Genomic DNA, 25,107 nt, shown 5'->3' with positions numbered 1-25,107 from the left:
GCTTTTTCAAAATGATTTTTATTGGGAGAACTACAAAAAATGTACAGTACAAAGTTAACAGTCTCACACTCAATTTGTAGTGAACTGACTCCCCCAAAAAAATATTACAACTCTCGTTGTCTTTTTGTCCGTTTATTGTTACATTCAAAAAGCTTTACTTCTGATAAAGTAGTCAAAAGTACATAGTGCGCATCCCCCTGTACCTACTATGTACAAACCAAACGTGTTCATCCACTTCCCTCTCCAGCAAACTCAAGACTCAGACTAGATTTCAATATCAAAAAAAAAAAAAGAAAAAAAAAAACTTAACAGGAAATCAAAATAAAAAAGTAGAGGAATGGGGATTTAGAAAGGTTACGGTTGTTTTTTTGTCAGAGTGTCTGAGTGGTAACAACCTTTTTTTCCTCAATAAAAATAGTTTCAGAATCCAACACTACATTCAGTTCAACCTGTGTATAAAATATGCCATGTAGGAAAAATACTTTATTTGGTTAATTTTAAGGCATGTCAAGATGGTGAACCCCATAGGCACTACACAATAATACTGGGGCACAAGGGATTGCTACATTCTTTAGCACGTGGCTGGAATCACAGTGTGACCTCGTGCAAACAGAGAGAAAAAACAAAAATACTTTTTGGTTAATTTATTGACTTGGGTTCTTTGTCACTGAAGTCTGATCTAGATCAACAAAAAAGAAGTAAGGTTTGGACGGTCTGTACAACCACATTGTTTATACATTCTACAGAAACATCTAAATAGGGATCCTCAAGAGAGATAGAGAGAAAAAAAAAAAGCCTTCTACAGCACTGACACACAACCTCAGGAGCAAACAGCAATCACGCAACTTTTTTTTTTAATAAACGTAAACAAGGAAACAAAATTAATGAAATAAATATCACATACGTTCTCTTAAATTAAGATTTTTTTTACTCATTTACAATAAAAATAACCAAGTGAAGTTACAAAAAAAGGAGAAAAAAAACAAAATATATATATTACTGTGAAAAGAACATACACTCCACTTTATGCAGATTAATAATGGCGATCATAATTTAAACATAAAAGAATATAGATCTATTGCTTCATCATACTTGATAAATACAGTATGGACACAAAATTACCAATGTAGCCTATACTTTTTTCACAAGATAATAAATAAGTTAAATAGTCCATAGCCAGTTATGCACAGCTATGTAAATCACTCAAAAACAGCTAAAAAAATATATATTCAACCATCAGCAGTGATTTCCCCGAACAAACCCAACTCAAGAGTGCTTTTAAACCAAGCAACAAACTAGACTAACCAAACGAACCACTGGGTGGCGCTGGGAGGAGACAGGTCTGGAATGGAAGTTGAAGCTTTCAGAGAGGAAAAGGGGGGGAAAAAAAAGAAATAACACACTTTGATAAAGAGGAAAAAAATGTTACTTTGAGTCAAGGCATATTCTTGGCAGGATGGGAGGAAATCTGAAAACCGCTTACAGTCTCTTCTTGTCAAGTCATGTTACCCACACATCTAATCCCAGGAAAAAGTGTGGCTTGCCTGATAGAGCAAAAAGGGAGGAGGGGGCTGCCGTGAGCCCTTGGGCAAGGCACTGATGGAATGCCTTCTGTTTGCTATCTAAACTTTTTAATACAGCTATATTACATACAAAAGGAAAAAAAGTTTCTAAACTAATGCCAGGTCAAGGACACTTTTAAACTGTTCGAAGCTTTATTGATCCCTGTGGGTGAAGTCGTCTCCTCTTGCCCCCCTCCAGGGAGGTCAGAGCAGGGTCAGCACCCGTGGAGCTGCTAGGGATTCACTGTCTTGCTCAAAGGCACTTCGGCAGGGTGGCTGCTGATGAAGTTGGGGGTAGAGGGCACCGGGGGGAGTGGGTGAGAAGGCTTAACTGGGATCCTCTGCTTTAAGGACAGTCTACCTCAGGTCTCTTGAACACCCCCCCTTCCCGGGCCCCTCCAACCACCCTGCCCGGACCCGTCCATAAATCCACATGAAAACACAACATGACTAATCATCTGAAATCGACAGCCTGCTGAAGATTGGCAAACGTCTTCCAGCGTCCAGACTCGGGGACTCGGAGCCGCTGAGGCTCCCGGAAGAGCTGAGGGACCCGCTCGCATAGCTCTCCCGGTCAGAGAGCGAGTCTGGCGGGCTGGGAGGAGGCTCGAACACCGGCGACTCGCTGAGGCGGCGCAGCGCCTGCAAGTGGCTCATGTTGTAGGTCGGAGGGGAGGGCGGGCACACGCTGCTCTGCATGTTCCCGTAGTAGGCACCGGTGGAGTGGTTGTTGGCGTAGCCGCTGGGGGTGTGCACAGCCAGGGGGGCCAGTAAGGCTTTTAAGTCCTGTCCGGGGAAAGAGAAGGCACTGTTGATGCAGGACACGGAGTTGGGGGAGAGCACCTCCTCGTAGAAGCTGGAGACAGAGGTGCAGGAGGAGGCGGTGGTGGGCGGCGGAGGGGTCCGGGACGTGGGGTTGTCGAGCAGGGGGGACTCGAGTCCGTGGTGGGTGGAGAAGCCGGAGAAGCTCAGGCTGTGGTGAAGCTTTGGTCTGTCCCTCTGGGTGTAGCCAAGCTGCTGCGGCGGCAGGACGTCCCTGTGGCCGTAGCCGCACAGCTCGCGAGCCGACCTGGCCTCCCCCGCCTGCACGTTGGCGTTGGCGGCCGGAGCGGGCCGGCGCTCGTCGGCGTTGTGGATAAAGTGACACCGGGGGCCGTAGGGGCAAAAACCGATGGTGTGGAAGGTGCGGCACGGCTCTGTTTTGTACTTAGGGTGGCGGGACAAGCTCCTCAACTCGTGGTAGCCGTGAGCGAACTGACATTTCTCCCCGTACTTGCACGACCCGTTCTCCTCGAAGGGCCGGCACAGCTCGGTCTTGTAGCGGGTGGAGTTGATCTGCGAGCCGGGCTTCTGCTGCAGCACGGCCCGGTCTCCGTTCTCGCTGTAAGCGCGGTCGCGGAACTTGTTCTCCTTGTTCATGAGGGCCGTGGCGCTGCTGCTGCTGCTGCTGCTGTTGCTGCTCGGTGTGTTCTCCTTCAGGCTGCCGTAGGAGCCCATGGAGTATTTGTTGCCGTTGTTCATCGCCTCCAAGTTGCTGGTTGAGTTTCTGCGGAAAAATCCCGGCGCGAAGGAGCCGCCGGAGCTCGGAGAAGTGACCGGAGCCCCCACCGCCTTCTTGTCCAGCATGCTGTTGATGTGGAGGGCGTTCATGTTCATGCTTTTATCTTGCTGTGTGGAGGAAGCGAGAGAAGGAGAAAAAAAAGACGGCAGAGTTAGCGATGCACCACTCGGGTCCACATGACAAGTTTGAAAAACACTTTGCTGCAGGGTCCACAACTTGTTGCAGCTCCACACATGTGTGCTAACTTGGAGCACGCCGAGCCAGAACAGCTCAGCGTTCAGCGAAAAAAAAAAGAAGAAAAACAGCGAACTAACATCCTAACTTCTCGTCACAGTCTTACCTTGTAAAGCATGTCCATGTCGTAGAAAGCAGACAAGACCGTCGCAGACATCTCGTTTCCCCAAGTTGGCTGCCGCACTTCTTCTTTCATGGAGGACCGACCAGGATCCTTGAATGCGACGAGCGGTAGTTTGTGCCACGACTGGTGTTGGGTGTGGAAAAGAGTTGCTTTAAAAAAAAAAAAAAGTTTTACGCGCAAGCTTAAAGTCCGTAGAAAAAAAGGAGGAGAGAGAGGGGGATAGCTGTCTGTATTGTTGAGTTGTAGGTGGCTTTTATATTATTATTTTTTTCCTCCCCTCGAGAAGCGCTGAGCCAGAGTGCTTCACTGTGCGCTGCAGCCTTTTTGCATGGCTATAAATGCGTGTCGGTGGCCAGGGAGGGGCGAAGAAAACTTCCACTCACCGGTTGGCCGCCTATTCTTCAACACCACGCCTTGAAATCCAACCCCAGCACTCCCCCACTCCCCCTCCACCACCTCCTCCTCCTCCTCCTCACACCCCGCTAACTTCTTTCTTTTTCTCTTCTCTCTCTCTCTCTCTCCCTCTCTCTCTTTTAATCACACAACCAATTTTGTGGAAGTTGGTTTTGCTTTTTGGGGCTGACTCTCGCTGAGAAAGAATGCAAGAGCCAGTAAAGGGACGTCTGCTATGCACTGCTAAGCTGACACCTGAAGCTCTATGTGTTTATGTATGTATGTATGTATGTATGTATGTATGTATGTATGTATGTTATGGGGGGGGGGGGGGCTCCACATTTAAATAAATTGTTCCTCATGCTACCCCAAGCAAAAGAAGTGACCCCAAGGTGGGGTGGGGTGCAGGGGTTTGAATAAGCGACCCACCGGTGACAAGGGCCACCCCTCTAGCCCTGTGGACCACCGCACTTGGAAGCTGACACATGTATTTGTAATGGAAGGAAACTCTCCCTCTCCCTCTCTTCTCTCTCCCTGTGGACGGGGTGAGACCACAAGTATGAGCGGAGAGGAGTCCAGGCAGAGTGCAGCACAATTTTTAGAATCCGCCGGTTGCATAATATACTTCCACAGTGCAGCAGCAGCAGCAGAGGCCCATTCCAGCCTGCTACACATGGAGCTATAAGACAAGTTAATGCCCCACATGACCTACTTTTGTATTGTCTCAAAACTCAACCTCAAAGATGTCGATCTCAACCCTTCAAATTACAGAAATCTGTCCTCTCCCCTAAAGCACGGCGCGTCGAGTCGTTATAGACGAGGAATGGATTTACTCTGGTTAAATCTTTTGCAGCCTCTCTTCTAAAGTTCCTAACTTGTTTTTCTCAAAATCTCAGAGCCCAGACTGCAGGAATGTGGTTTCCATGTGGTACAGCAGAGCAACACTGCCCCCATGAGAGCACCATGGGAACTGACTGGGAGGGAACTGTGGCGCCACCTGCTGAGCGCAGCTGGAGCAAGAACTTCAAACTTGCACTCAGGCTCATTTAGCAGCAAAAATATCACATTTTACTGCAGAGAAATTGTCTTTAAGTGTCCTTTTTCTTTTCAATGAGAGGGTAAAGTACAGTTCCAGGCACGGAGAAAGCCTCCATGTTTTAGGATGTTTTGGTCATTTGACCAAAAGCCACCCAGTCACCACAGTCCCTCCTTTGTAGTCAAAAGAGTCAAAAGAGCGCAGTGCGGTCGCAATAAGCTGCCCCTGTCTCAGCATGATGTAACCCTCCCAGGACGGCAGAATGTTCACATGAAAATGTCAAACTACTCCGCTCCGCTCTTGGAGTCATGTCAAGTTTGAAAAAACCACAGTGGAAAGATTGCAGAGTTGGCAGCAGAGGACGGGGCACTATATCAGGGCTCGGCGAGGCAGATATTTTGGTCGGGGAGGGTGTAAAAAGTTTGTGCGACACATATCACCAGAAATTGCCGGTTTGCGAGACACTGGTAACCATTAAGCCTTTTTTTCCATATAGGATCATAATTGGAAGAGTGGTTATTAAAAAAAAAAAGAAAAAGATTATTATCCCTGTGACATGATTAAATATTGTATCATGTGCTGAACGGTTTTGGTTGGAGAGGCAGGGACGGAGGGTTTTTTGTATAAAAAAAAAAAAGAAAGAAAGAAAAAAGGGGGAAAATAGCAACAGGCGAAAAACAAGTGACATAAGAGCTTGGAATCTACTACTACCAACCCTAAAATTAGGCTGAGGGCTGCCCCAGGACTATTTGCGCTTTGCAAGTTGTGATAAATAGTTTAATGTGAAGGACAGACACGCCGAGGCTCCTGAGAAATCCCTTGAACATGTCCTCGTCCGCAGAAACCGCTCTCCCATCACACGGCTCTGTTTTTATAGGGGGATGTTGAGCTGTTCCAAAACATTACGTCAGATTTACTGTAACAGGGAACATGGCTACCAGGGAGGGAGAAGGGTCCAGCTGTACGAGAGGGCAGCATGAATCCACACACATATTCCTACGCATGTGTGCGCACACACAGAGAGAGAGAGAGAGAGAGAGAGAGAGAGAGAGGACAGTAGTCCATTGTGCCGTCCTAATTACATAACCAGGAAAAGTAGAGGGAAGCATAAAAACACAGTCCAATGGGAAGAATCCTGCAGTAAATTAAATATCACAGGAAAATAACACCTCGTATAAACATACAGTAGAAGTCAGAGCGTGTACTGAAATACAACTTTGGTGACGTGTCAGAGAAAACACTTGCTTTCACAATCCCATGCCTCGGTCATAAAGCTCGCCCGTCGCACAATCGCACCATTGAAGTTGGTTCTTGAAGCTTTAGGCGCTGAGTTGTTTTGTTCCAACCCTTAAATCCCTGCTGGACGTGCAGAGAGCAGAACAGCCTGTGTGCTCAATACTGACACTGTTGAAGTTTGTCGTGTGACACATTCTCGCTGATAAGACGAACAGGGCATGAAGTGTTGTTTTGCACAAGCTTGGACTGAATTATTATTATGACATCTGCCAGACTTCCCTACACATCTTTACACATTGTTATTGTTGTTATTATTATTATTATTGTCTATTGCTATTAGTTTAATCAAGAAATTCCACTCTATGTTTCTATATTCTTTTGAGGGAAGCATGATATAGAGTCAAAATGTGGTCAAGTTTAGATGTAACATTTAATTTGAAAAGACATCAAGGAACAGTCAGAAAAATTAAAACACATTTTAATCAATGAGGGTTAGACGAAGACGAAGTAACAAGTACAGCGTAAAAAACCTAATTGTTTTCTTCATTCCCTTGATTCAATAATAAAAAGACCTGACCACAAAGCCAGTCTGTGGTCTCATGCATTGGGTCAGTGTTCCTGTCTTTTAATATGACGATTTATGAATGTATCCCCTAAAATTCAAAGCACTGCCGTTTCCTCTACCTCAGCCTCTCGAGCACGTCCAGAACCAGAGTGGCCCTCTGGTGCCGCAGCACCAGCCGGGCGTGCTCCATGGTGCAGGAGAACTGGGGCAGAGCTGGGAGGGAGTCCAGAGCCTGCTGGGAGCTGAGAGCCTTGGCTTTGGCCTGAGTTGACAGCGTTTGGATTTGTTGGACCTGGTCTGGATCTAGGGTGCCTGTAACCTGCTGGAAGGTGATGAGGAGGGAGCCAAGTTGTCTATGAAGCAGCTTCATCCACTGGACCGGCTCAGCCCACAGGTTCAGTTCCCCCTTCTCGAACAGGAAGTCTTCTTCATCCTGGTTAAAAGTAAAATGGGTGAGTTTTTAGCCACTTGGGGGGGGTCAAAACAAGCTGTGCCACACTTAATCAATTACAAAACTGACATCCTGATTGTGTCCACCTGCTTGTTCATTACCTACTCCTCTTTGAGGGAAGGTTCATATCAAAACTGGGGTTGATAAGAGCAGTGAAACTGACTCAAAACATAAAGCTGCAGGAAGTAAAACCAAAACAATGAGCTAAAAATACAAAAAAACAACTCAACAGTCCTGAGGGGAACTACTTCATTATGATGATTATCTGTGGGTTTCTCATTATGAGCCTCACTTCCCCATCACATCCTTTGACGTATACCGTAGTTATTTCAGATACACTGATGAGTTCAGCTTGAAAAATACAACACTGTTTACTTTACAGCTGAAGACATTTAGGAGCACAGATCAAGCACAGTTTAATTTCACTTTACTCAAATGTGTGTCTAACAGTGCCTCTCAGCTGAAAGGCTGTCTTCAAAGTCTGGAATAGAAAGAATGAACCAACTGAATAGGAACCCAAACTAAATGGGTAGACTAGCAGTGTGTGCCTGGAGAGCAGAAACCTTGGTGGCATAAAGCATTCAGCCAGTTTTGACTAATCCTGTGAGCAGAGCAAAACAAGAGCAACACGGAAAATACAATGTAGGGCTCTCTGGCCTTGTGATTCCGCACTTTGCAGACACCATAATAAACCGACCTGGACTACAGGCTGTCATTCAGTATTGTATTATAAAGCTCAATGACAAAGAATGATATCCCTCTAACACGTGCACAACACGCGCCTTAAAGGGTAACTCCAACAGTTCTCCACTCAAAAGTGTGTTTGCAGGTTTTGTGGAGTACGTCTTTTATGGCTCCAGTAATGTCCCTCAGTGGCTACATTGCATTGTGGGTAATGTAGGTGCTGGCTTGTGAAAAAGCAGTCCACTGGCCTAGCACTGCACTCCTATAACACTGTTGGATACAGCAGAACCAAAGTTATTTGTCTTTTTATTCCACACATCCCTCTTCCTTTTCAAAAACCTGGTGCCTACATTACCCACTATGCAATTTGGCCCTGAGGCATTGATATTTAAATTAAATGTAGTTGTTATAAAGTCAGTTGATAAGCAGACTGGCACTTGAGGAGGTGTCCTATTTGTTCAAACTCTGGCGGTTAATGAACAATCCCTGCTGTACCCACGGAAAATAGAACAGTGACAGCCACCACGTCCATCTGTCATCATTGTCACTTGAAAGGAATCATCGCGAGTACATGTCATCTATTGTAGTGCAAATTAGTCACACTGTTCCTTTGTGCTGTTTGTGATGTTCTTGTGCCACGGTGTAACAATGTGAGCTGCCAATATGTATCTGCTGTGAGGTCACGGAGGCTCTTGTTTACACCTGGTACTGACATGTGTCTTTGGTGATGTAATCAGGCCAGATGGGCTCTCATGGGAGTGCACACCGAAACACTGTCCGATTTCCGTTTGGCCTGAAGAGTCGCTACATCTACGCAAACAGAAAGGATGTACATGTTGCTTGTGGAGCGGGGAAGTGAGATCGCAATCGCAAGTGGTCACTCATTATACATCTGGGGACACATTCTAACTCCAGGCGTAAACAGGGTCAGAGACAAATTCCTGCGCAGTCTTGAGTTACATGACGGATTCTCACCAGAGTGGATGCCTCGTCTGTTACTGCCTCATCGTTGCTCTCTTCATCTCCCAGCAGCCACTCTGTCAGAGCGAGGACACCCGCTGGTACCTGCCCCCACTGCTCAAACAGCCGACAAAGGAGACCCACGCCCGAGTCCAGGGCTACTGGAGGACACACGGAGACACCTGCCACATCTGAGGACAGAGAAGACAACATGGTCATACAGTTTGTAAGAAGAGTTTTACATTTAAAAACATGCAAAACTAGTTCACAGATGCACAGTGAGCGGTAAGGAAGCACCCAGAATATGAACGACACAGATGACAAACTTCTTTGGTGCAATCGATTTGGTCAGGTTTTCCACCCCTCACCCACACGTCTTCTGTTGCAGATGCAGTGTCATTGGGTGACTGAGTCAGCTGAGAAGTGGTTGAACTTAAGGTTGTTTCACCTTTAGTCTAAAGTTCAGCTTTGGAATGACCAGAGGGCCTCTGCCTGGGGATCTGGGGTTATGTTTAAGCTCATAATAAGGTAAGAGGTCAGGAATACAACTATGGGGAAAGAACCCTGCAAAATTGTGAGATCTAAAAATGTCAAGTGCAGGACGGCATTCACCAGCTGTTTGCCAGACTATCGCTAAGTTTAAAGTGTAAAAAATATCCCTAATTAACTGGATTAATGTTATTGGTGTCATGTTTTGCAGTTTGAGTTCTACTAGTTTGGAGTAACAAGTAAGTAAGTTGAGTTACCTTGGCAAAAGTTTAACCTTGATGTTGAGTGTAAATATGTAGCGACAACTGATCTATAATTATTCATATTTAGTAATGTGTATATTGTATAACTAGGCTAAAGTCTGAGCTTAAATAGAGTGGCTGGTGTGCATGTCTTTCTGATCGAAACAGGTCAAATATTAGCAAGCTAATGGAGGTTTCTGTCAGCTAGCTGAGCTAGCTGACAGCCATATTGGACAGTAACTAGGTGTAACTATTTTGTAAGGGTTTGTATAAGTAATCTCTATGAAAATTGGTATCCTAATTTAGTGGTATGTAAATCCCCACCTTGTAAACACTAAAGTTACATTATGACGAGGCAATTTTTTATGCTTAAGGAGAGCTGATGCAACTGCCTGAAAGCTTTTTTCCCCTTAGGGCAGTATGAACCACTTCTAATAAAGTTATGATGGTTACTGATTGTAATGTGAGCAGCAGTTACTGCAACGGTTGACCTTTTAAGGTGCTTAAATTTAAACTCTGGTTCATGCAAAATGCCTTTTCTAGCCGTTGAACAGGGGAAAACATACTAGAGTCAGAAGCCAGACAGCTCTGCGGTGAACAAAATACACCTACACTGTTGGCCTGGGGCCAGATCTGTCAGTGTCTTCACATGCATGTAAGTCACAGTGAGCTTCTAAGAGTAACCTGGTGTGATAAAAAAACATGCCAAAGAAAACCTGGCTTACTCTACTAGGATAAAAGTTGTAGAAAAACACGATTACCATGTCTACATGTCTGCTGCAGAAACCAGACTTCTTGGCCATGAACACAATATGCAGGTTTCTGTTTGTCTGTCTACAAGAGTGGATGTGCATGACATTAACCCATCCCTTGGAGTGTCGCGTGATGTGCCTGTATCCACAAAATTTAAATCCAAACTCTGAATAAAACTCAAAATAAATACTCAATATAACTCTGAAATATAAAATAAATCAGTTTCCACAGTTAAACAGAAGACGTTTTGTATAATTCAGATGCGTTTGTACTCTGGGGAATACTTGCCTGTCACAGATCCGCAAGTCCAAAAACAAATGAAATAAATATTGCCGGGTTTGGTCAAAACTCTGGCAGGAGGCGGTGAAGGAATACCTCACTCTTATATGTAAGCAATTTTCTACCTTTGCATGATTTCGCTCGACAACCATGTTTCTGTGTGTGTGTGGTTTTGTGTGTCTGTGTGTATGTGTGTGTGTGTGCAAGCATTGGTGCTTCTGGAGTTAGGACATTTAAATGATGCAGGGCTAACAGTATGTTCCAAACTTAGTGTTTGTGTGTGTGCATGAGTGTGAGTGTGTGTGCATGTGTGTCATCTCTGGGCTTGGACGGCATTCTGGGAAACAGAACTATAACTCATATAACCAACCACCATCAGGGTGTGTGTGTGTGTGTGTGTGTGGATTCAAAAACTATTCTGCACATCGCACCAATACGCACACATTGCATTTAACTTCCTGTTTACGTGTTAATGAATGGCTCGCTGAGATATATGTGAATACAGTGTTCATGTGGACTTTTCTTTTACATGTTGTGGCCGCCAAGTGATGACTTGAAAAATTAATGACATGTTTTGGTAGCCGTCTACAAGAAGTCTTCGGTCGCTGCTTCTACCTTCACATTTGTAGGCAGGACACACTTCAAACAGAGGGAAAACATAACGTATGACTTCATTTAACGACTCCAGTTGTCCATGCAGCAGCCATCCGACACAGAGGTTTTGTGTTGGTGAGTGCGTGAGAGTGTTGTTCTCCCACCTTGACCATCCTCACCACAGCTGACACCCAGATAACACCAGGGACTTCAAAAGGCTTTCAGAGCAACTAGCCAAAACACTACCAGTATGGGAAGAGAGGAGGGGGGGGGGCGGAGGTATATAGACCCCCATCGGCACACATATAGTATAAAACACACACACTCTCAGGGTTGGGAACCCAGATTGTTTTTCCTCTTCAGAGAGGAGGCGTAAAATCGGAGCCGAGTCTGAAGTCTGAGCGGAGAGGGAAACCCGCTCTGTGAACATTAGAGGCTGCTGATTGTACCGTATTAGAGGAGATTTAAGACGCTAAGAGCTTGAGTGACAAATTCCTTTCTTTACCGAGAAGCCGCCTCTCTCTTGGACAGCTCTGCCTCTGATGTCAAGCCTTTACAGCCCCCATAATAGGAACATAATAGGAAATTTTAGCTGCATTCAATTTATCTACTTTTCTACGGAGGTTTCACACATCGCTTAACGCAATTTCCCTCCTCGAGCTTTTGGCGCAAAATGCTCCTTTTTCTCAAGGGGATTGTGTTTCAAGCCATTACTGGCATGTGGGATGCATAGTGTGCAAGTACTGTATGTGTGTGTGTGAGCGTCAGCTGCCATGAGTTTAGTCCTAAGTAGGTACTGTTTTGCGTTCGAAGATTGCGTGAGTTTATGTCAGACTGTCATGTCTCTGCAAATGACAATATCAGTGCCAGTTGGTGAATGAAGGAGTGTGAGTAAGACGGGGCGAGGCCCTGTGTGCCTAAGTGTGTGTAAGTGTGTGTGTGTGTTTTGCAGTTGGCATTGACTGGCACACACTCCATCGGCTGGCACTCTTCTAGTACATTTGAGCTGGGCAGGGCAGGAGTGTGAGGGAAAAACTTAACCTTGTGCCACTTATGGAAACAGTATAACAGTCGTACCATTCTGAGCTTCTGAAGAGATGTTCCTCTTCAACTGGACCAAGATCTTTGGTTCCCTTGTTAGAGACTCCACCATGCTTTTTTTAGCAAGTGCTTCATATGTTAATCTGTGGGAACCGTAACAAGCCCATTGCCGTGCACACAGTATCATCTTTGCTGAAGCAAACCACCATCTGACAAGTGGACACAAAATCCAAACAGCCAAATAGTTTATTGTTGCAGACTTTAAGTATAGGCTGCATCCCAGTCCCATGCTACATGCTAACTCATAGCAGGTTTTGACTATATAGTGGTATTACTGAATGAAGAGGTTGAGTACTGAACTAACGCCAATACGATCACAATGATGACATACTGATGTTTAGCAGTTACCATGCTTAGCATGGTCAATAATCTCTGTTTAGCATGTTAGCATCCTGAGGAGAACACTGATATCTGTACCAGGTCTCATGGAAATCCAGACCACAATTCACCACAAATATGAATCTGGCCCTACAGAAAAGGTGGACCGTCCTCTAGGTACCATGGATTTCCATCAAATAGTTGTTGAGATACTTTAGTCTGAACCAAAGCGGTAGACTGACACAGACATCCCTAGAGTCACACAACTATCATGCCTTAAAGTCAGAATGTGGACAAGAATAGAGACTAAGAGTTTTAATTTTTGAGGTTAGTGTCAAAAAACCTATATATTTGGTAAAACCATTGGGCTGTCCTTAAAAAAAACAAAAACCTTGAGGTTTCCTCATTAGTCCCCAGAGTTTTTAAACATACTCGCACATCCAAACTCAGTAGCTCTAATGAATCTGATCTAGATGTCAGTTATACAAAGTTAATCTACTCGTAAATGGACTTTGAGTCCGGCTACTTTTGTCAAACCACCATTTCTAAGGTCAAGAATGAACCTTCATGACTTTCTTTGTGTTTTACATTTGATTCATGCCCATCACAGCATGTATGATAACAGTGAAGCACACTGATTAGTATGCTAATGGTAAATACAGTAAGAAAATTAATTGCATAATACATACAATCAGTTTAATTGACCATTGGCTGGGTTTCAGACATCAATGCTCTGCTCACTGCTGCAGCCTCACTGTGTCTGATCAACAGTCGTGTCATTAAAGTCACCAAATTAAATGAAGAGGGTGAAGAAACCATAGCTGTTCAGCAAATCCTCACTGAGCTCCTGCAGCTGGGGGGGGTCAGATGTCCCATTGAGAGTCGGGGGAGGGAGAGGATACGATGCGTGGGTGGGCGGGCGGGTGGGCGTTTTCGGCGGGCTGTCAGGACAGTGAAACGAGAGAAAACCCCCACAGTGTTATATTCACTGTACCTGCATCTGAGCCATTTTGGGTTAGAAGCTGCCCCTTTACATCACTGCTTCAGCTACAGACATCCTACCTGTGGACCAGAACCTGGACCATCGTACCGATATCTCAGCTGACAAATGCTCTGTCCAGGCTGTATGGAATAAAGACCTGATTGTGGGGCAAAGACTTCCTATCCAACAGAGGCTCCAAAGACCTACATACGTAGAATTTAATCTCTGATCTTGGGGCATCCGAAAAGCCATTCTATCGTGCTTGAACATGCATCGCAGTTGTTCGAAAACAGCCGTTCAGTTACGAACAAACGTGACGGTTGACAAAGACGGGATTTTCGCTTAACAGCTAAAATAAAACCACAGCCTGAATCTTTGCAAAGGCTCAAAGGAACATGCGAGGCACACAGAGTGCATGCTGCAGACGCTGCAGTGGAGCCGAGACACCAGGAAGCATAGGTGTGAGATGGGGAGAGAGGTGTGAAATAAAAACACACACTTTACAGCCCTGACTTCCTCTGGTGGCTGATGAGAACCAAGAAGGCCGAGAACAGCAACAAAAACAACAACATCAGCGACAGGAAACACTACCTCGCATAACAACAGCACAAACTTAGTGAATGTAGAGCATTAACATAGATATAATGGTCTGAGATTATGCTGGTTAGTTGAAGCTCAATGCAGCAGCGTTTTTTCATGAGACACAGTCAGTGGTTTGTTCAGTCAGAGGATCAAATACAAGTCAAAGCCTACCTCAACAGGGGGCCAACGGGGGCTCCCATCTGTCTGTCATAGAAACTCCATCCTTACAAAGAGCACCAGAGGCAAAGACTTCCTGACTTACAATCCTGAGTACGGATCATTTTCAATTCTCAAAATTCAACTGAAAAGCAATTTTCAGAGGCATCATCAGTGTCACATCTTTACACTTTAGAAAGCTCCTCCAGATCCAGAGATGAAACGATGCCGTTGCTTTCTCAGGCTGAGCAGCGCTTCTCCTATGATCTTGTGGAAAATGGGTGACGTGCCCCTTTAAAAGTGTTCTTTTGTCTTTCGGGCATAGGTGTCTTTTATGTAAATGATCCTTATGGTTTTATTCATGGAAGAACATTTACAGAAGGCATAATGGCCCAACTTGGATCCTGGAGTAAGAGAAGGAGCTGTGGATCAGAAGAATAGTGGTTGTTGTCATCTTCGTGCCACCCGTCAACATGTTCACATTCTGACCTATTACTTCTCATTAGTGATTAATACAATGACCACATAAATCTTGATCATCGTGTAACTTGTCCTTAAGTTTTTATCTCAATCTCAAAGCAATAAAAGCTGCTTCTGCCTTACTTCCTGATACTTTAGGTGTCAAGACCACACTTTGCCATGATGTCACTCACACAGGGTGAAAACATTACCAGCCAACAGTGCCGTGTGTGATAATAATAAATGACCACAGCAAGCGTGACAGTTCTGCTTCTACCACAGATTTTGTGATGTCCTTCAGAGTAACGAGATAGGTTGGGTCTTTCATCGTCATGCCCAGTTTGGCAAACACAAGACACTCATTTACCTCAGTGTTTCTCTTCTGCGGGCTGCTGCTGTTATTTTGTTTTTCTTTTCTTCCTCAGTATAGCTAGCTGGACAACTTTGTTCCAAGCTCATGAGGCTGAACACAGCTAAGTTACAGACATGCAGCGTGGAGCCGAAGACCCTTTTAAACCCGGCATTTAAACCCAACTCTGAGGGGACATGCAACCTCAAATTCAGAAACACTTAGTAACCCTGCCCCTCAATAACAATGTTATCGTCCATCATCAATCGCCAGATCATCAGACATCACCCAACCCTAGCACACACTACATTTATTAAACTAAACACATTTTAATCTCTTTGTACAAAGAAGGTGATACATTTGAAAGATTACAAGGTGGGTGTTTTATTTCTTTCCGCGAATATCTAACCAGCTGCTGAGGTCTTCTCAGACTTGTGGAATGTTAAAAGTGATACATAAATCTTATTAGGTCTGGTCCAGATAAGATTGCCAAAGAGTTTTTACATCGAAGTGACTTATTCAGACAAGACAGCAACATATTAAAACTGCTAGCACATTGTTGTAAACAGGCACTCACGAACTCGAATCAAAAACATTACCTGACTCTGTGTGAATTCTCTTAATGAAGTCAACTCCACCAGTGCCCCGTGAAGGTTAAAGAGAATGTTTACAGATAATAATCATTCACAGTGAACAGAGGATGCACAATGAGGCTGTCTCAGTTTCACATGGTTCAGTTGTGAAACACACCAAGAAACTGTACTCGTATTTTATCTTCGAAACACATCACAAGTGTCACGACCCGCTGCTGTAGACGGCGATGAATACACCACACACACACACACACACAGAGACACAGCCTGCAGCAACCAGTCATCAGTACAGACATGTGACTTTATTTCACACCAGACGCTAGATCATTAAAATCTCATTCCCCACGCTGCCTTTGCTGTTCGAGGATGGCACAAGTGGTGAAAACCTCAGCTCTGTTTGTGCGCTTTCACTGGAGGGTGAAATAACAGCTTATTTACTCCAAAAGTAAAAGGTTAAAGCTGCAATTCAAAAGTTAAGTCGTTCCCTGGTGACAGCAAGCGCCTCCGCTTTCTGCACATTTTGCTCTTTCTTCTCAAATTAGGAACACTTTCCATGTTCAGCCAGTCTACATAAACTAACACAAACCCGGGTTTAATGGTCGAGTGAGTATTGTGCTAAAATAGGACACGGTCTGTTTAATGAGTGTCCTTCAGCACTGGCAGGTCGGTTCATTCAACTGCGTCACCCACTGTAAATGAATGAACTGGGGGAAAGGACACATGAATGGCACATATTCTGCACAGGCATGTGTTGGCTTTACAGTAAGCAAAGTAGGTTACCTCAGGCGAGCTGCTGGATAATGGTTCACTGACAATGGCCTGGAAAACATGGGCATGTCAGTGTGTGAGTGTGTGAGTGTGTGAGTGTGTGAGGCCACGGCTGCATTTCTCAACAGGGTTCAACTGTACTTGAGAGTAGTGGATGTCAGTACAGTAAACATGAAGTTATCGCTAGCAGCCATTTAGCGTAGCTCAATAACAAGACTGAAAAGGAAGAACACTGCTAGCCTGCCCCTCTCTGAAAGTAGCACAATTTGCCTTTAAACACATCACAAGATAATAATATCTTAATATCTGTACGGTTTAATCTGTGAAAAAACTGCAGTGTAAAAACTGCAATTTTCCATTTTTCTCACGTTTGAGACTGTTTTTGGCAAGGATTAAACAATAACAGCATTTTACACTTCATTTATATACAGATCAATTCGCTTGATTAGCTTCAGACAGAGCCAGGCCAGCCGTTTCCTCTGTTTCCAGTCTTTGTGCTAAGCTAAGCTAAGAGCTGTAGCTCCAAATTCAGCGTAAAGACACGAAAGCTCCATCAGTCTTCTTATCCAAGTCCAAGCAAAAACTTTGATCAGGGGAAGGAAAACTAAATATCAGCTTTACTTTTGTAACTACTCACGAGTAGGACATTATGTTAGAGGCATTCTTCCCAGACACCTTTTGAATTCAACATTTGTATTACAAATCTTATTTTAGCTTTACATATCGAAAAAAGAGCCACCTAATTCTACCCATTTGACATCCAAATAGGTGAAGAATAGGGGGTTGATTTGTCAAAAGATCGAGGGAGGAGAGGTCTTCTGCCAATAACAGTAGATACTGCCAAAGATAGTTTTAAGATATAATACAGTCTGCAGCAGCTGTGCGTTCAAATGTTTAAAAATGACCTATGTTATATATTTAATGTAACATTTCAAACAATGTTCAAATCCAAAGATTTTACTCAAGGTAACATTGCGCTTCACTTGGTCACCTGTCGCTCTAACTTTAGGGAGAGGGCCAGGGAGTGAGGAAGGAAGTCAATTCATGAGACTAAACACAACATGAACAAAATTTTAATATATTATCTCATCCAGGAAAAAAATTCTGCCTGAAGCACGTAAATGGATTTTCATTGCCAATGGTCCCGTGATCCTGTGCAAGTCAAATCTGCTGTTTTGGTTGAGAGGTGGAATGATATACTGTGCATTTAAAGTTACACACAGGCCTCATTTTTCAAGTGGAAAATCTCATACAGGATCAATGAATAATGTCCAAGATATCTGACTTGATATGTCTAGTTGTTACTAAATACAAGTCTGGAATATCATTTGTATTCTCCTGTTGTCACCTCAAGCCTGGTTTTCACAACTTAATGTTTTGTATTATTCTACTACACAAAAATAGTTGTTCTTTTGTCTTCCCAATCAGAATTGTGATCAATGCCCTCTTCCAAAGCGACGTCCAATCCAAATCCCTCTGTGCTCTATATATAAAGTGATCCCTCTGTTCCTGCCCTGAGTCTGTCACAGTGCTGGAGGTCCAGCGAGGGTGAGCGGAGTTCGATTTCAGACCCAATTAGTCTAGAGGTATTTGGGTGATGGTGGTGGTGGTGGTGGTGGTGATGCTGGTGGAGGGTGGGATTGGGTTAAATTAGATTTGCTCTTCCTGTCCAAGACAATGGCTCCACTGTGGTTCACAGCTTCATCTGACCTGATGAGAATCTGCTCAAAATTTCTCTCCCACACACATTAAACAGGTCTTTTCAGATTTCACCTGCTCTAAAATCTAGTTTTAGTCTAGTAGCGTGTGTAAGTAGGTAAAATGGCACTATAGTACGTGAAACAAAATGTTGCATTCACACACTTTATTACAGGATAAGTGAGCCCTGCTTCCCTGTTTTTACCTGAGAAAACCCAAACATAGTGAGTGCTTCAAACTAATTTGAAAACATTTGCCAAAATAAAAAAAAAAGAAAAGGTAAACTTATTCACATTTTTGATGAGAGTTAATAAAAAGACTGATTATACTATTCAGAGCCAGGCTAGTTGTCAGTACTCTCTCTGGAAAGAAACCCAAAAAGCACAATTCCCCACATGTCAAACTATTTCTTCATGCTTCTCAGATATACTGATTAAACTGTCAGTATGTTTTCCTGTTGTCTATTAAACTGAATTCCTAATTTAGCTTGGTATTGGGTTTAGATGAAATCTAGTCTGTTCAGCAGGAACATTATCAGCAACAAACCGCCAGTTTAAACATTCCAACTGCATTTTAAATCTCTTTCCTCTCTAAAAGGGAGGTGGGACGAGTGTTTTGCATGTTGTCCTGTGTGTGTGTGTGTGGTGCAGAACCCGTCTCAGTTCCCACATCTCTGCCTGTCTTCCATATCAAAGGGCCAGGAGTCGTCACCTCCATCTGAGGCAGCTAACACCTCAGATACTTGACTCTGCAACGGCAGGTCATAAAACACACACACACACACACACTATGGGCCGACTAGCTGGATTTCCTGCAGGGGATGGGAAAGACGCTCACAAACAAACACACAGGCTCTCACACACACATATTTACAGTGACGTGCACGGACACAAACACACACAGTAATGTTGTTTTTCCACTGGCACAGCGTTGCGCTATATAGCTGTGGTGTGGAATAGCAAGCCAGGCTATTCCGTTTCTATTTCCTGACAGCGGGGAGTCAATGTGCTGACCTGAGATATTATACAGGTCACCAAGCCAAAAGGTATCACCACCGGAATCAAACTCCACGTCTGCCACGGTGGCCAACAACATTACCAGCACGACACTGGAGCTCTTAAAACGCTTTCAAAAATCTGACATGTACCATAAATCTGTGTGATAGGAGCAGCTATACTGAGCAACAAAATAAGTGATAGCCTGTGTCTTTGTTAAGTAAAAAAAAAAAAAAACCCTTCTTCAACCGTAAATGTGGGTTTTTTTTAAAACGGCAATTGACTCCTTCCCCATGCCAGCCAATGAGCTGTCTTAATTTTTGTGTGTCATGTTCAGCAACCTGAACTGTAGAAAGCAGCGGATCACATACCTCATCAGACTACAATCAGATGAAGTTCAATTTGATTTAGAGAATCAATATCATTCTGAATCAGATATTTCATTTTTTTTTACCTGGGCCGATGATGAAAGTAGCTAACAAGTGAGCCATCTCACTTCTTTCTCATCTCTGTTGAGTGGCACATGCTCAGTTCTGATCAGGCCACTTATTTTTTTGGTATGGACTAACTTTTTTTTTCATTTACCAGTACTGTAACAAAGTTTAAAACAACAGTATCAAAACAGTGGAGAAAGAAAATAATTATGGCTACTCAGATTAATTTAATCAAGTAATTTTTTGGGGTACTCAAGTCTGTAATTTTACTTATATGTTGTAAGCATGGGATGTAATGTCTGCTGTTGATAATGCACCAAACAACTGTTAAAAAGTAACAGATAAACTGATGAGCATTCGAGAAAAATACCATGTGGTTGAGTAATATTTTGGAGTATAGATTTTCTGCACTCTCTCCACCTCTGATCGTGACAACCTTAGGCGGCAGCGAGTGCAGTCATACAATCATGATGACTTCATTAAATACCACAGCTACCCAAGTACCAAAATGTCCTCTCAGCTCTCTGTCCTATATTTAATTTTAGAAACATCACTTAAGTCTAAACTTTCAAAGCAGAAAGATGACATATTTTTCCAAATGAGGGTTTTGTTTGTTGTTTTTACAGCCAGTGGGATGTGACCTCTTTTGGGTTTTTCTGTTGTTTTTCATTTACATGAGGAATCCAACGTTCCTGGCCAAGTCACTCATTCATTTCGTACGAGATTACCAATTTACCGTCTCATTTCTTCCGTCTGTGTTGTTGCGCTGCATTCCTGCTGTGCTTACGACACATGTTCAAATAAAACAAGGAATTCGTTGCAATTTTTATGATCAGCTTGGAGGCTGGAGTAGGTTTTGGAGTGAAGAGTGAAGTCACACATGAAAAAAAAAAAGGAGATAAAGTTTACGGTAAGTAACACACACTGACTCCCACGCACACGCACAAACTGTAATCTGCAAATGAGTAGTGAATAAGGATGGACAAAGGAGGACACCCCACACACACTCATAAGGACACCCAGCCTGTAATTATGCCTATTGTGTTCTCTTCCTGTTCTACAGAAAACCTCTCCATCTTAGTCATGCTGTTGAGCTCCTATCTGATTTTTAGCTGATGGCTTATCTGACCCTGTCTGGCCTTATGTACATAAACACATATAGAACACACACACACACACACACATTGCTTTTGGATAAAATCCTGGTATCAAAACACTTTCAGGAATTTTAAATGGGCTTTCCTTGACCTCTCATATCATGAACCACCCTCAGCCTTTAAAGGAAAAGGTTTAGAGTTTTCCCACTCATCGTAAATGGTCAGTAAATACATTAAAAATGTGGTCAGCTAAAAAATTCAAACATGTCCATGTAAGCCTTTAGCTAAAATAACCCTGACGGGAGTTGAGTCTTCCCCTATGACTCTGCCCTCCTATCAATAAACAGCGTTGCTATGAGAGACTTTTGAGGACATGTTTTGCCGTCTCGTGTTATGTTATGAGATACCATCAGTGGCGACAGACACAATAAGGGTGGCTCCTGGAGGAGAGCTGGGAAAATACAGGAAGTGAGTGTTGTGAGGACAGGAAGTCACGCTGGGGCGGGTTTTGCGAGGGGGCACTTGAGGGCCGGCAGCTGTCGGTCCTCTGATAGTGTGTGTGCGTCTGTGTGGGAGAATTGTGAGGCTGTTTCTGTCATTAGTGCGACTGTCATTAGTATGTGTATACTTAAGAGGTACGGTAAAGCCTGCCATCATATGATTTTTTAGAAAACAGAACTCAGAGCGTTTCCCGAAACAATGACACATAACCAGACACACACACACACACACACACACACACACACACACACACACATATATATATATAAACACACACTTTTCACTCTTGCGTCTCAACTGCCAAACTAGAATTAGTGCCCTTCATTCCTGGAATGCTCCCCAGCCCCTTTGCACGAAATGATGTCATCAACCCTTTTATGGCATCAGCATGTGTTTACCATTTTTATGTGTGTGTGTGTGTGTGTGTGTGTGTGTGTGTGTGTGTGTGTGTGTGTGTGTGTGTGTGTTTATAAGTATGCATTATCACTGTTGTCTTACCAGAGCCAAAAGTCAGTGGACACCCCTATAAATTCCAGGTGCTGCAGACACACCCGTTAAAAAAAAAAACAAAACAAAAAAAAAAACATAAAATCCAGGAAATAGCTGTGAAATCTCCATAAACAAACATTTAGAATACAGAATGGGTGTTGAAGAAATCACTGACATGAGGAGTGTCACTGTCACAGGATGCTAAATTAGTCAGTTTGTGGAATTTCTGCCTTAATAGATCTTCCCCACGTCAGCTCTAAGTACAATGATCTTTTGCCATACAGTGTGTGTAGTCTCTAAGTACATTTCTGCATAATTGTGAGTGTGTGTGAACACCTTGGCAGTGTGTGTGTGTGTACCTGTGCCAAGCAGAGGTGATGGTACAGACATGAAGTCAGAGGCTGAGTCTCGCACTTCCTGGTCTTCATCCTGCAGCAGCAGAAAGAGACTCCTCCACAGAGACACTGTAGTGGACAGACCTGACACACACAAACACACACGTACACGCACGCACACACACACGCACGTCAGATGAAGATATTTTAAATGTTTCTTCTTTTAGTTTTTGAAACACGAGTTTGACTTTGTCGCTATCGACTGGAGGTAAACATTTCCTGTGTAACTGAGACTCACCCAGCGGCAGATGAGGGCTGCTCAACACGGTGGCCGCACAGTCGACCAACACCTTGGCGGCGGTCAGCTTCACCTCTGTCGGCTGATCTTCGCTGCAGCATGAGCACACTAGCGCTCCCCACTGAGATAAACAAGCCACTGCGCTCGCACCCTGGATGATGGATTCATCAGAAAAAACACATAGAAAGGTTTAGGGAAGTGTGCATTTCTATGCCGCTGGCGAGGAAGGAAATTTGGCCAACATGACCACTGGCTACTATGATGATGAATGTGTTTAATAGCCAATATTTCAAGGGGACAAGGTGGCAGTTATCCTATCAGGCACAGTTACAAAAAGAGCACCGGGCTGATGGGTGGTTATAACAACTGACAAATTCTTCCAAGCCTACTACCACACTTTTCTACGCCAGGTGAAAAAGATTATTAGTACATGTTTGGTCTTTACCTGAGGGTTAGAGTCCACCATTTGAACCACCAGTTGGGAGACCAGGGTCAGGGCAGCACAGTGGAGCTCCACACTGAAACACAAAATCAAACACCTGATACCAGACTGCCAGACTTGGTTAGCTTATTTTTAATGTCTGTCCAGGAAGAAGGACCCAAACAAGTGTCGAGGGACAGAGGGTGTTAGACAGATGGTAAAATCATCCGATATCTCTCAGCAATACATTGATAAATAAACCTTACTCGACTATTTACTGATGGAGGTGAAGAGAATTTCACGTGGGGCGCTCAGAAGTACAGTGAGAAATTTTTTTTTTTTGTGTGAACGTACCCTTTAATTTTCCACGTAAGTGCCATGACTGGGTCTGACAATGATAATGTGCTCTTCAGGTCCTTCAGTGGAAACCATTACTCACACATTACACTCCAGCACCACCAACCCCACACACATCACTCATCTGTATTGACTTACAACCCACAAAAGAAGTGTGCTGTACTCACCACTACATTATGGATCACAAGAGCCCAAGTGCCATTCAATCACACGGCAGACAAGGGCAGCCAGCAACCCAATCTCATCCCTGCCCGGCTCTAATCATAACCCTGGGGCCGCTCCAAGGGGAAAGTGGATCCCCACGTCCAGAGATTGCGGGCCAGGAAAAGGCTTTAGAGGGCTAAAAGCCTTTGTAATCCTATCCTTATTCAAGCCTGTATTCTCTTGTCGAGGTGAGAAAAGTACAGCGGTGGCTTGTCAAGGAAGGTGTGTGTGTCTGTCAATGCATGTCAAAGGGCTTACAGTATACACACACACACACAAATACTGGAACAGTACGTGCCAGATCAGTTTGTGGTCAGAGGGGGGCCTATGACTCACAAGTGTGTTGTAAACTCTGACAATAATAATGGTTTGAGCCTGACAGGTGTGAATAAGCTAATGTAGGAGTAATGTTCTGATGCCTTTCAAGAGCACAAATATCAGCTTTCATATACGTTTATATTGCTAATTCTTTAAAAAAAAAACTACCACGTCTCTGCGGCTGCTGGACAATCTGGCTGCCTAACAACTGCAGCGATACACAAACACCCACTCAGAATGGAGCAAGTTAACTCCAGGTGTGCCCAGGTGCAGGGTTAAGGTGCAGCCAGTGAACCTGAGTGCTGCTCCTCCATGAATGCAGGCTTGACAGCCAGCCTGACACAGCAGCGTGAGGGCTCTTTCACAAGTGGAGGGAGCCAGAAAAAACAGGGAAATGGAGGAGGAGGAGTGTGTTGTTGCATCTTGACCTGTAAAACATTCATGTCCCCCCCCATCCATCACAGCTAAAAGCAAGTCTGGGATTGTTTAAGGACTGTTTTGACAGCAGGTTTTCAGGAGGGAGCAAGCGTTTTGGAGTCCCACATTTGACTCCCTTTGCCGAGATAAATCATGAAATGAAAAGTTACAGGTGCTGGCCTGTTGTATGCTGTGGTGCACAGGGATCAGGGCCTATGTACAAGATATCTGAGGATCCTTTAGAAGACCCAGAAAATACAGTCTCAGATCATTTTGATGTTCATTTATGTGGCTGTGTTCAGAAAACATCTAACAATAAGAAACGTTATATTTCCACTGCAGACAAGTTTTGGCCACGTTACTCACAGAACTGTAGGAATGGCAAATTCACTCTTTCCATTTTTTTCTCTAGTGCCAGCATGAGGTTTTTTGCACACTCTTTTTTGCCGTGAAGCTTAAGAAATGTTTTGTGGAGTACGAAACTCCCCCCCCCAACTTTTCCTGGGCATGGAAGTGAGTAGATAATGACAGAATTCTCATTATTGAGTGAACTGTTCCTTTAGCTTCGATTAGTTAAAATCTTTTATTCATCCAAAACCTTTTGCCTCCTGTGACCTCTCTATTGTTGCCTGTATCAGCGGTTCTCAGACTTATTGTCGGCAAGGGACCCTAAATTGACATGTGGACCCCCATCTGATAAGTATTTTGCTTTTAGATGTTTTATTACAGAAAGTGTGTGACACTCATGACCAAAGAGCTATAAATCCAGTCATTGTGTTACATATGGATGAAATTACAGTGAAAATAAGTTATTCCCATTTTAGCTGAGGACCCCCTCGAACTCTCCCAAGGATCCCAGGGTAAATAGCCGGGTCTGATATTTAAATTATAATTCTTTTTTAACCATTTTCTGGGAAATAAATACCATTCAGAGCAGCAGCTTCCAATTCTGCACAAGGCCATACATAATGAATTGTCTGTACAGTGTGTTATCTCTACCGGCTGGATGAATATAATAACTCATTCTGCCTGAACAGATGATCACATTACGATGACTTTGGGGAGATGTTTA

General features: G+C 43.8%; 2 protein-coding genes across 4 annotated transcripts in view; both read right to left on the bottom strand.

Moving 5' to 3' along the window:
• zfp36l2 (zinc finger protein 36, C3H type-like 2) lies at nucleotides 1-3,805 on the bottom strand. The gene is made up of 2 exons (XM_037124241.1): nucleotides 3,464-3,805; nucleotides 1-3,230 (listed from the first exon to the last, which is right to left on the bottom strand). The coding sequence occupies exons 1-2, from the start codon at nucleotides 3,551-3,553 to the stop codon at nucleotides 2,013-2,015; spliced, it is 1,308 nt and encodes a 435-aa protein (XP_036980136.1). The 5' UTR covers nucleotides 3,554-3,805; the 3' UTR covers nucleotides 1-2,012.
• Nucleotides 3,806-6,557: 2,752 nt separating this feature from the next.
• thada (THADA armadillo repeat containing) overlaps nucleotides 6,558-25,107 on the bottom strand; it is an 89,879-nt gene continuing 71,329 nt past the window's right edge. For all 3 annotated transcript variants that reach the window (XM_037124359.1, XM_037124361.1, XM_037124360.1), the window contains exons 34-38: nucleotides 22,764-22,836; nucleotides 22,319-22,469; nucleotides 22,045-22,164; nucleotides 8,822-8,997; nucleotides 6,558-7,144 (exon numbers count right to left, since the gene is read on the bottom strand). In XM_037124359.1, the coding sequence (XP_036980254.1) occupies nucleotides 6,827-7,144; nucleotides 8,822-8,997; nucleotides 22,045-22,164; nucleotides 22,319-22,469; nucleotides 22,764-22,836 (838 nt within the window). In that variant the 3' untranslated portion in view covers nucleotides 6,558-6,826. The remainder of the gene's footprint in view (nucleotides 7,145-8,821; nucleotides 8,998-22,044; nucleotides 22,165-22,318; nucleotides 22,470-22,763; nucleotides 22,837-25,107) is intronic.

This window comes from Acanthopagrus latus, chromosome 15 (assembly GCF_904848185.1).
Source record: "Acanthopagrus latus isolate v.2019 chromosome 15, fAcaLat1.1, whole genome shotgun sequence".
Lineage (NCBI taxonomy): Eukaryota > Metazoa > Chordata > Actinopteri > Spariformes > Sparidae > Acanthopagrus > Acanthopagrus latus.
Note: the sequence above shows the minus strand (reverse complement) of the source record. Positions and strands in the feature narration are given on the sequence as shown.